This window comes from Jatropha curcas, chromosome 2 (genome assembly GCF_041381405.1).
Source record: "Jatropha curcas cultivar XTBG-Jc1 chromosome 2, XTBG_Jcur_1.0, whole genome shotgun sequence".
Classification (NCBI taxonomy): Eukaryota; Viridiplantae; Streptophyta; class Magnoliopsida; order Malpighiales; family Euphorbiaceae; genus Jatropha; species Jatropha curcas.
Window position 1 is genome coordinate 28,351,987 of NC_143152.1, and position 12,095 is coordinate 28,364,081.

General features: G+C 36.0%; 2 protein-coding genes across 2 annotated transcripts; one reads left to right on the top strand and one right to left on the bottom strand.

Moving 5' to 3' along the window:
• Positions 1-9,632, top strand: LOC105649014 (protein EXPORTIN 1A; the record flags this gene model as incomplete). Its single annotated transcript, XM_089717795.1, is given in 23 exon segments — positions 1-29; positions 121-165; positions 1,004-1,111; positions 1,230-1,328; positions 1,931-2,134; positions 2,562-2,621; positions 3,170-3,280; positions 3,509-3,606; positions 3,745-3,853; positions 3,996-4,061; positions 4,181-4,279; positions 4,371-4,451; positions 4,782-4,871; positions 5,343-5,428; positions 5,543-5,623; positions 5,700-5,882; positions 6,397-6,463; positions 7,688-7,798; positions 8,133-8,240; positions 8,328-8,465; positions 8,540-8,677; positions 8,763-8,867; positions 9,013-9,632. Coding segments are annotated over 23 exon segments (2,339 nt in total), but the record flags the coding sequence as incomplete, so codon positions are not given.
• A 157-nt stretch (positions 9,633-9,789) lies between these two features.
• Positions 9,790-11,584, bottom strand: LOC149498549 (anthocyanidin 3-O-glucosyltransferase 7-like). The gene is made up of 2 exons (XM_089717796.1): positions 10,918-11,584; positions 9,790-10,830 (listed from the first exon to the last, which is right to left on the bottom strand). The coding sequence occupies exons 1-2, from the start codon at positions 11,420-11,422 to the stop codon at positions 9,938-9,940; spliced, it is 1,398 nt and encodes a 465-aa protein (XP_089573922.1). The 5' UTR covers positions 11,423-11,584; the 3' UTR covers positions 9,790-9,937.
• Positions 11,585-12,095: the final 511 nt, after the last annotated feature.

Here is a 12,095-nt window from a genome sequence, read left to right on the forward strand (position 1 = left end):
CATACGCACATGGATCTGGTGAGGAACAGGTCAGTGTTTCCAATTTGTACCATTTAGTTCCAATCTCTTTAAGACTGGCAACACAATTCTGATTTCAACTCTCCTCTTTTGCTTCTTCAGGCATTTATTCAGAACTTGGCGTTGTTTTTCACTTCATTTTACAAGGTAAGTTACTTTCCCAAGTCGAGTTGAGATGCCTTTTTAGATACTGAAAGGCTCAGGCAGGGGGATGCCACTGTAGTATATTGAAATTTTGTGTAAATTGGCAGTTATTATCTTTCATTATTGATTAGTTTTAACTTCCAGTTTGATAATAATTGTTACTCAGTGTCTGGCATTCACCAATTACATAACAAGTCTTTTAAAATATACTATGGGATTTAATATACGGTTGTAATTTAAGGCACCTCTTGAGACAACATGACATGCTGTGTCAAGGTGCTGCAGCTTGAACTGTGACAGTTTGGCAGGCTGTTGGGTGCAAGTCTCTGTGGTCTTTTCCTGGAGCAGAAAAATGAAAAATATCCCTGTATTATCCATGATGCGATGCATAGATGTGTATTTATGGATGCTCTCAGGTCATACCTTCTTGTTGCTCATTGCTTGGAACAAACTGGGCTTGCTCTTCATTAATTCACTAAATTTTTGCTTCTGCTAGGATATGCTTGTGGGTCCATTTATGGGATCTTGTTCCTTGCATCTTATGGGAAAGTTCTATACTTTTCTCTGTGCCTTCAATTTAGTGTCTACCTAAGCCTCTATTTTACCATGTTGAGACGGTATGGCAGAGAACAGTGCGCATGTTTATAGGTGTGCCTGCCAATGATCCTGGGATGCTACATCTTGTTATTTTATGAGTTTAAACCATGGAAATTGAAATTTGTAAATTGTGATTCGCAAGATGCTCTTGTGCCTTGCACCTTGCCCTCTTTGGTATGGGCACATGAATTATGGCTCTTAGGAATTTGAACAGGCATTTCTGATGACTTGCTTACTTTTGCAGGCTCATATTCGGGTTTTGGAAACTACACCAGAGAACATATCTGCGTTACTGATGGGTCTTGAATATTTAATTAATATCTCATATGTTGATGACACAGAGGTTTTTAAGGTATAATGTTCTGTCCTAACTAACAACCCCTCTCCTTTTTCCTTCTTATTGACTCTCTCTGAAATCAGATTTACATCATTATGTTGCGATTCTTATTGCTGCATAAAATTATTTACAGGTTTGCTTGGACTACTGGAACTCCTTGGTTTTGGAGCTGTTTGAGGCACATCATAATTTGGATAATCCTGCAGTAACTGCAAACATGATGGGACTGCAGGTATGGCATTTTCATTATTGTCATGTAATGATTTGACAACAATTATTAAAGGGACGCCTAACTTAGGGCTCAAGGGCTTGTGACTCAAATGCCCAGGTGGGTGGCCTCACTGAGGTCCTTGCCTCTGGACATAGTTTGCGGCCTTTTGCGCCTTTCCTTTTTTTTTTTTTTTCCTGAACAGTCACCTAGGTTTTCCTTTCAATATAGTGTGTCCAGCTAGCAGCTGTTTACATAAAAAAAAAAAAAAATAAATAAAAGAAACAGAACGCAACATAAGCCAGTGTTGTGCTATGCAATCCAGCCTCCAGTCATCCAGATATGTCTCTCTCTCAATTTTTCCTGCGGGTGGAGCAATATCTTATATATCATAGCTGAAACTGTCCTTTATCTTTGTTAGTGGTCCTCCTACAGATTCTTGGCCAAACTTCATTGGATTTCCATTAACTAAATTGTTTCCCAAATTAACCTATATGCATGCTTTTCTTACATATAAATGAGAAGTGCATGTTGTAGGTTTTGAATTTCTGATTCTTTGTTTTGGAGTACATGCCTGCTATTTATTGAAGTTACTTACCTCAGGCTGTGTCTATCTATTGAATCAGATGCCTTTGCTCCACGGTATGGTAGATGGCATAGGTTCACAAATATTGCAGCGGAGGCAACTTTATGCTAATCCAATGTCAAAGTTGAGATTGCTTATGATTTGTCGTATGGCTAAGCCCGAAGAGGTTCTGATAGTTGAAGATGAAAATGGCAATATTGTTCGGGAAACCATGAAGGACAATGATGTCCTTGTTCAATATAAGGTGAGAAATCTTTATCTCTTGTGCAAATATAATCTATGATTCTGTCTCAATTATCAAGTGACGGGGTGTATATATCATGATTGTTGATTTTCAAGCAGTGAAAATCAATTTCTCAATTTTGACATGTATATTTATTCATGGGTATTTAAATATATGAAGTTGATATTAAAAATTTTGCAATTGATTGTTAGTTATATTATTACTTCCACAATGTCTGGGGCAAGACTAATAAAATCTGTTTCAGTCCCTAGAGGTCAAATTCAAACTGTCGCCCAAGAATAATTTTGTATTTTCTTTTCAAAAGTTAACATCTAGAAATCAAAAGGTTCTTTTGATTTTATTATTGAGTTTTCTATTTTTTTTCCTTTTTCTGGGTCTCTTAACTAAAGTTACTGGTTGCTATGGCTGATCAACATTTATTATGCAGATCATGAGGGAAACTTTGATCTACTTGTCCCATCTTGATCACGAGGACACTGAAAAGCAGGTATGCTTTTTGGCACACTTGGAGATGATTTCTGTGAAGCAGCATAAAAGTTGTCTTTTATGGCTTTCTTTAGTTCATATATGTGAACACCAATATTTTAAGGAACCTTTTTCCTTATTATTGTTATTATTATCATTAATTGTAACTGATGAACACAGATCTATTCTTGTTTTTACCCTCTTTTCTTATTTATGCAAGGTCAATGTTTAATATTAATTTTGTTGCTTAAGCATTTAATTGCGGGAGCTGCTCGGATCATGTAGTCATTATCAGACAAGTTGAAATTAAATGTTTGAGTATCATAGAGAATAGTTATATTGTAATATTTATTCATTTGCTCTTCAATCTTTAATAAGGTTGACGAGTTGTTTTTCTGTCATGCATACTATGTACAGGTAATTATTATGCACAGAAAAGAAAGATAGTTTAACTGAATGTACTGGTGCTAACTTTACCTTGAACTGCATGAGGATTGAAAATTGGCTTTTCAGTAGTTTTGTCTAACATCTTAAAGTGGTCCTTTCTGCTTCCCCTCTTGTACATCACAGATGCTGAAGAAATTAAGCAAACAGCTAAGTGGGGAGGATTGGAGTTGGAACAATCTGAACACTCTTTGCTGGGCAATTGGATCTATCTCAGGTTCCATGATGGAAGAGCAGGTATCTGGTCTATGTTTTCTAATTCTCCTTTTTGGTAATGTTGCAATAACATTTTTGACTTGATAGTCTGTGTTTTATTGACCTCCTGTCTTGTGTAATCCTTTAAGTGATATATTCTGTTTGCATTTTGACATTCCATTAACTGTCTATGGAGTGCTTATTGCCTTGATTGTTTCCAATTTGTATGAAGCAAGTCTTGATGTGTCTCTGATCTTGGCTTCTTTGCAGGAGAACAGATTTCTGGTGATGGTGATTCGTGATTTATTGAATTTGTGTGAAATCACAAAGGGAAAAGATAACAAAGCTGTTATTGCTAGTAACATCATGTAAGAATTAATATTGTGATGATGTTTGGTAGTGTTTACCATTGGGCACACTGATACATGTATTTTAATTGGAATTTGTTAAGTAACCTGATTGGGTAAGTTGGCTTATCTTGATTTTTTTTTTCTTTTGATTTGCAGGTATGTTGTTGGGCAGTATCCACGATTTCTTAGAGCCCATTGGAAGTTTTTGAAAACTGTTGTCAATAAGTTGTTTGAGTTCATGCATGAAACACATCCTGGAGTTCAGGTTGTTTTTGTGTCTGTGGTCCTTTGCAATGCTGTATTGACATGCTGCATATTGGAGAAATTTATTATCTTGCATGACACTTGGTCTCTATTAATTGAATAGCCTGTAATCATTGATTATGACGTTTGTTAATGTCTTCTAGGATATGGCCTGTGACACATTCTTGAAAATCGTTCAGAAATGCAAGCGGAAATTTGTTATTGTACAGGTAACTTCTATTTCTTGTGTTGCAATTGTTTCTATTTTGCTAGAATTGCACTTCAATTCTCTTCATTGGATCTATTGCATCAAAGAAGATAATTGGGAATCTGCTTATCTTGCTCACAGGTTGGAGAAAGCGAACCATTTGTGTCTGAACTTCTGACGGGTCTTCCAACTACTGTTGCTGATCTCGAGCCTCACCAGATACATACGTTCTATGAATCTGTATGTTGGGTGTCTTGATGGTGAAATTGTGCACCCTATAAATTTGTGTTATTATAAATTCCTAATGTTTGCTTTTGCTTTTCTAATTCAGGTAGGGCATATGATTCAAGCAGAATCTGATCCACAGAAGCGAGATGAATACTTGCAGAGGTTGATGGATCTCCCAAACCAGGTCTGTTTCATTATGAACTGCCAACCCCCCCCCCCCCCCCCCCCCCCCAAAAAAAAAAAAAAAAAAAAAAAACCCTCCTTCTCTCATTCCATGTGCTTCTAAATTTTGAAGATTTGATAAATAAGGTGGAAATTGAGGAGGCATTTGATAGCCAATTCTTATAAAATGATATGCAATTATTGTTTTAAACTGTCTGCTCTTTGTGAAAAGATACCATGGATTCTGATTTTGTTTGATATCATTTTCACCCCTTCTTGTCAACCTTTTTCAATTTTTCGAAGTTCTTTGCTGGTAGTGTTGGCTGCTGATGATATCTAACTCCCTCTACAGAAATGGGCTGAAATTATAGGGCAAGCACGGCAAAGTGTTGATTTTCTAAAAGATCAAGAAGTGATTCGGACTGTTCTCAATATACTGCAGGTGTTGATCTTATTCAATTTTGGCTTCCTATGATCTATCAAGGCATTTGTTGAAAGAGATTTGCTTTTGATTGCTCTTTTGATTGATCTGGCATTAAGGCTTTGTTTGGGGGGGTTGAAAATGGGAGTATCGGAAGTGGGAGGGAAATGTATTTTGTCAATAAAAGTTGACTATATACATTGAGAAAATGAATCTATCCTGTCATAAACATCGACTGTTTTCTTTCATTCCAATTTATAGTCTCCCAAACCAAAGACTAAATGCATCACAACAGGGCTTGATGCCTTATATTCGGTATTTCTTTGTCATGATTTGTCGGTTTACTCTGTGTCCTTTTATTTGTGCAAAATTTCAGTGAGGGTTAAATCCTCTATTTTGATTCATGATGATATAGCAGTGAAACTAAATTCTGCTTAGTGTAATTGCTCTGTAATAATCATACAATTTATTCAAGCTATTCTTTCTTTGCAGACGAATACAAGTGTTGCTACTTCTCTGGGAACTTACTTCTTGTCCCAAATCTCGCTAATTTTTTTGGATATGCTTAATGTGTATAGGTATGTTAACGGATTTTATTATTTATTCAGTTGCTTTGAACTTTTCATACTGGAAAATTTTATTGGTTTATTGATAGCTAATACACGTTGGTCACGAATTCGATTTTTTGGCAGAATGTATAGTGAGCTTATATCAAGTAGCATTGCAGAAGGAGGTCCTTATGCATCTAAAACATCCTATGTGAAACTTCTAAGGTCAGTTAGTCATTTGAATTTATATGTCTAGTGAACCCACAAACCTTTTTACAATTTAGTGCGTTTTGTGGAACAGATCTGTTAAGAGAGAGACGCTTAAGCTGATTGAGACATTTTTGGACAAGGCTGAAGACCAACCACAGATTGGGAAGCAATTTGTTCCCCCAATGATGGATCCTGTTCTTGGTGACTACGCTAGGAATTTGCCTGATGCTAGAGAATCAGAAGTTCTTTCACTTTTTGCAACAATTATAAACAAGTATGCTATCCTTTTTAATATATGTATATATCCTGTTACATTTTTCTTCCCCCTTTCAGTGTGTACCTCTTTTTTTAGTTAGAACAGTGGATTTTTTTTCCTGAATTGTTGTTAAAGTCGATATTTGAACCTGTAACCTCTAAAGTAGACCTTGAGGGGCTTAATTTTCTGTAGAATCCCCTTTAATTGCCTGTTGAGCTCAAACAGTCTTCATAGAATGAAATTTGAAGATGCAATACATTGCTAGATAAAATTTGGGATATCTTGTTGCTCATTGGTGAGCGTTGGTAAACTTTGGGATACTTGTATTGTTCAATAGTACCTTTTTCATTCTGCTGTATTTGCATGATCATTTACGGTTGAGATTGAAAGGGGAACTAGTTTCTTTCACTATTATGTTGGTTTGTTGCTTCATAGCGGTGCTTCCATTTTTTTTTTTTTTTTTTTTTTTTTTTGAGAAGTCCAAATGTCCTTTTTTTTTTTTTATTTCCTAGTTTTCCTTTTTCCTCTTCAGGTATAAAGCTGCAATGATAGATGATGTGCCTCGTATATTTGAAGCAGTGTTCCAGTGTACCCTTGAGGTGAGGATATTCGCTTATAAGCTATAATTTTTTTGTTGCACACTTATGTAGACAAACCTTTATTGTGCTTTGTTAGTCCTGTATTGAAATTTTTATATTGACCTTGATATTGCAACTAATGTTTAAGTGTATCTACTGCATCAATTTTTATGTAAATAAGTGGTAAGATGGTCCAACTGGTCGGAAATAAGAAGTGCCGTTTAGAATAGTGGCTGAAGCTTTTATTGTTTGAAAAAAAGCACTAAATGAATAAAACAATCTGGAATATGAATGCTCTTCTTGAGGATATAGGCTTATAAGCTGCAAGTTTTTTGTTGCACACCTGTGTTATGCTTTTGATGTGCTTTGTTAGTCCTGCTATGAAATTCTTTATTCACCCTGATATTGCAACTAATGTTCGAGACTATCTACTATATTGGTTTTTATGTAAGTGGTGAAATGGTCCAAATGGTCAGAAGTAATAATAAGTCTGGTTAGAATAATGGCTTAAACTTGTTTGTATTGTTTGCACAAATGTTGTACTGATCTTGAATATGGATGCTTCATCTTGAATACCAGTTTGTAAGGCCAAGAAATGATGTATTTATACATTATTTAGATCTTGCCTGGGAGCTGATTTTATACTATTGATGATCTTTGTCTTATGCATTTAATATATATCAAGGCTTTGCACATCTTTTTTGAAAATTAATTGTTTCAGAAATTTGCACAATCATATTATGGACGGCTATAGTGGTTGCTTTAGGGGTCTCATGTTGATTTACAAATTAGATGCTAGATTAGATCCACTTGATATTTGGTGCATAATCTTGCCTGGGAGCTGATCTTTAGGTTATTCATGATGTGTTCCTCTCTTTCCAAGTCTTGGTGATTACTCGGAATTTTTTGTATCTTTTCGTTCAAATTTAGCGAAGCGTTTCTTATTTAATTTTACTTGGGGGAAAGGGGTATGGATGGTTAATTTTATTTAAAGGATGTACTGTGTTCTCCAAGTCCTGATGTCTTATGAGAGAACTTTCATTGTTGCTTGTGCACTGGTTAATTGAAAATGCGAAATTATTTAGGGCGAATATCAAATTCAACATGAGCAGATGTAACCTAAGTTGAAATGTCTCTACTTTCTGTACACCTTGTTTTGCTGACGCCTCTGGTTATTGCACGATAAATTTCTTGAACTTCATGTATACTTTCCTTGGCTGATTTTCTGGTTAATGCACAACGCAGATGATAACCAAAAATTTTGAAGATTACCCAGAGCATCGATTGAAGTTCTTTTCATTGCTTAGAGCCATTGCAACCCATTGTTTTCCTGCTTTAATTCGGTTGTCAAGTCAGGTTTGTATTTGAATTTATTTCATTCAATATATATTGGTTTTATACAAACACACCATTTTTTAAATTCACTTATTCATTATATTGAATCTGGCCCCTATTTAACTCTTGAAGAAAGGTGCAGCTTACTTTCTGTATCCTGCATCTTGTCATAATTTTCTGGTAGTGTTATATGGCATTTTTTTTACGAGTATATATTGATATAATTTGTTGGATTTAGTTGTACATTCTTGTTATAATGAACACTTCTTCCTGCTCCTGGTGTTACACTTTTATCTTTGTTATAACTATTGTTGATGTATTTAATATTCTTTTCGTTTGCTCTTCTCTGCATCAGCAACTAAAGCTTGTAATGGATTCAATCATATGGGCGTTCAGGCATACAGAAAGAAACATCGCTGAAACAGGGCTGAATCTTCTTTTGGAGATGCTGAAGAACTTTCAGGCATGTATTTTGCTTTATCCTTCAGTTTCTTTCCTACTCGTCAAAGTCATTTCATTTATGTGCTAACTTCTTTGTATAATTTAACAGGCTTCGGAGTTCTGTAATCAGTTCTACCGGACGTACTTTACGACTATTGAGCAGGAAATATTTGCAGTCTTGACGGACACATTTCACAAACCTGGCTTCAAGTTGCATGTCTTGGTGTTACAACACTTGTTTTGTCTGGTTTGTGCCTTGCTGTCTTTTGTCTTTGATTAGCGTGAGGCAAGAGCTGTTGTAATTTGTATATGCAATTTCAGGTTGAGAGTGGTGCTTTGACAGAGCCTTTATGGGATGCTACAGCAGTTCCTTATCCATATCACAGTAATGCCATGTTTGTTCGCGAATTCACTATTAAACTTTTGAGTGCATCTTTCCCTAACATGACCGCATCAGAGGTGAAAATAAAAAGACGTTTCATTTCCATTGCTTTGTTTCTGCCACTGCTGTTCATTGGATGTGGCTAATTTGATCATTTTTCAGGTCGCGCAATTTGTTAATGGACTCTTTGAGTCAAGAAATGACCTCTCTATATTTAAGAATCACATTCGTGATTTCCTTGTGCAATCGAAGGAGTTTTCGGCTCAGGTAACACTTTGTGCCAATTATTGCATGCTTGGGAAAAAAAAAAAAACGTGAAGACAAAATGAATATGGATGGCAAAAATGTTACTGAACGCTGTGCAAATGGAAAGGTTATTAACACCTATGTAATGCTTGGGTTTTCTTTGCAGGACAATAAAGATCTATATGCCGAAGAAGCTGCTGCTCAGAGAGAAAGAGAGAGACAAAGAATGCTTTCTATTCCAGGGCTTATTGCTCCTAATGAGATCCAGGATGAGATGTTGGACTCGTAGATATAGAAATCAATTTTTGCGGTGGAAGCTAACTTCATGAGTTTTAAACCAGGAGTTGCTGTTGCCTAGAAGTTGATGGATTTCAACAGGTGCAGCAGTCTTTTCCTCCATTGTCTGAAATTTTTATTTGGTAGATGACAGAGGTGCCTTGGCATGAAGGTTTGACTGCTGCAAAGTAGTGGATGTATATCCATTGGCTGGGTGTAGATTATTTAGGTGCTAATGTAGGAATATATTTGGAGTCATTGTGCGGTTTCTGGGATCCTGCTTGGCCCTTTGTATTCATCGTGATGATGGTAGGGATCAAACTGTTTAGATGACTCGTTTTGGATTGTTGATTCATTCATCATAGGTGTAATGCATACTAACGCTGTCGGGTTGTGCAGATAGTTCAATTTTCTTTCACAATGCCGTGTTCTAATGTTTGGTTAGGGGCTCTTTTGATTTTCGCCCTCCGTGAAAATGTACCTATGTGTTTTAATATATATTATTCTTTACGTCCCTTGTTTTACTCATTTATCTTTTCTTTTCCACCTCGAGAATCCTTAGCAGGAATATATTTGTTTGTTGGCAAAAGTGTTTGTTCGTTAATCATGGGGGTTATGAAAGTCATTGTACTTGTATGGAAATGGGTATGCTGCAAGCATTTGATCGTAGACCGGAAATGAGAATTTTTCTTGAGTTGAGACTAAATTGCAAGCAGTACAAGATCAACACTACCTTTTTACAGTTCACAAGCGGGGATAGTTCTCTTGACGTAGGTAAAAGATTTATTAACCCCAAGATTGGAAGCCTTATAGTACTAGCCTACTAATGGTTGAAATTTTCCACGACGAGTTACTAATTCTGCCAATGCAGTGAAATTCTTGAAAGAGCTCCCATTTGGTCCGGTTGCACTTTTCGCGAGTTCTTTAAGTGCTTTAACATTTTCCCTCATTTTCTTTCCTTTTTCATGCGAGAAAATCTTGTTTAAACATTCAATTACTCCAGTTTTTGAGAGAATTCCACTCTCAACTTTGACACCAATTTCCCAAACATCTTCAACCATCCTTCCATTTAACATTTGATCACCAAAAAAAGGCCTACAAATCATAGGCACCCCTCCTACTATACTTTCCATCACTGAATTCCAACCACAATGTGTAATAAAAACCCCAATTGCACTATTTGCTAACACCTCCATTTGTGGAGTCCATGCCACCACAATTCCATTTAATTTTGTTCTTTCCAGAAACCCATTTGGCAAATTAACCTTTAAATGCTCCTTAAGTGACCATATGAAATGTATCTTACTTGACTCTAATGCTTCAGCTAGTGCAACTAATTCATGTGGAGGCGGTGTTGCCACTGAGCCAAAACTGATATAGGCCACTGATTCAGGTCTTTGCTTCTGAAGCCAATCCAGGCAGCCATACGAGTCTGGTGTTGGTTTTGGCGGTGAAATCAAATTGAAGGGTCCAATACTGAGGAATTTGTTGAATTTGGAATTCAGGTCACTTGTTATTACAGGCTCTAGCTCTTCAAATGAATTTAAGAAGACTGTATCTGCTTTGACTAACGTGATTCCCATCTTGTGTGACATTTGGGAGAAGACTGATTCTAAATTTCCAAAGGTTATTCCTTCTGGTAAATCTCTAATTTGAACTTTAGACATTCCTGGAATTAAATTGAGGGTTTCATTTTCCCCCGCTTTACCTGTAATTTGCACAAGTAGAAAAAAATGTCATTATTCTGTTTGTCATTTTCTCAATTATAATTAAATATCAAGTGCTGAGAATTTACCTTCAACTCCAAAAGTCTCTCTTATGGAATCAGTATAAAAATGAACAGAGATTGATACAGGCGAACTTGTCCAAAACGCCATCCAAGCCACCTTCATCTCCTCCGCCATCTCCGCCCCGAACCAAAAGAATGCATCAGTAACCAAACACGTGACTTCCTTTCCTGTCTCTGCCACCGCTTTCATGATTCCTTTCTTGAAGCTTTCAGGAGCTGCTTTCATGAATAGCTCTATATCCTCCTGTGGTTTCCCTAGAAATTGGTAGCCGTCAGGGACGCCATCCCACACGTCATAGACTTTAATGCTCGGTTCCAGAATATTATTACTGTTGGTGGAGAAGATGGATTTGTTGGATTTTGAGATGTTGAGGAAGGAGAAGAGTGTGTTTGGAGATAAAATGGCTAGCTGGTTGGTGATGGAGAAGAGTGGAGCTGCGTGAGTGCCGAAAGGGAAGGCTAGCACCACAACATGGCGGCCAGCGGCGGTGCCGGTGTCGGTTTCTGGCATGGTTAAGCTAAAGTTATGGAAGTGGAAATGAAGCTGAAGATCTGTAAGTTTAGCTTAGTTATATGCACAGCAAATGGTTTCTTTAATTCTTTATATAATGTGATTATATTTATATATCTATATATATTAGGAGCTAAGATCAATTAGCTATGCTGAGTGAAACTCTCTGCTTCATCTAACTGGTGGTTAGGTCCAGCATACGAATGGCAACCCCCGTGAAACAGATTTTTCATTTTTTCTAAGCATTTTCCCCGATTTTTTGGTATAAGGTTAGCCTCCTGATAAATATTTTTTCCATAAATATATAACTAATAAAGAATGTTGGTTACATTATTTAAATGTTACTTACTACTACTTAGAACACTCTTTATGAATTTTGAATTAAACTTTTATATATATATATATATATATATATATATATATATATATATCAAATCAAAGAAAATAAGTTTTTTTTTTTAATTCTTGATAATTAGTTTTTATTTTTTTCCCGAGTGAATAGTCTAAAATATTCGTCAATAAGAAAAATAATTCTTAAAAAAGAAAGTCATTTTTTATTGCTTTCTCTGTCTTGGACAAATATTAAAGAGGAATTAATTTTACTAAATTATTACAAAATCAAAGGGAAATTTTTACTAAATTACATTTATCTCAAAATTAATAATAATTTATG

Bases quoted from the DNA above. Each gene is read 5' to 3' on its own strand.
- LOC149498549 (XM_089717796.1), bottom strand. From the start codon at position 11,422: ATGCCAGAAACCGACACCGGCACCGCCGCTGGCCGCCATGTTGTGGTG. The intron at 10,831-10,917 runs GTAAATTCTCAG...TGCAAATTACAG, and splicing joins AGAGACTTTTGGAGTTGAAG to GTAAAGCGGGGGAAAATGAA.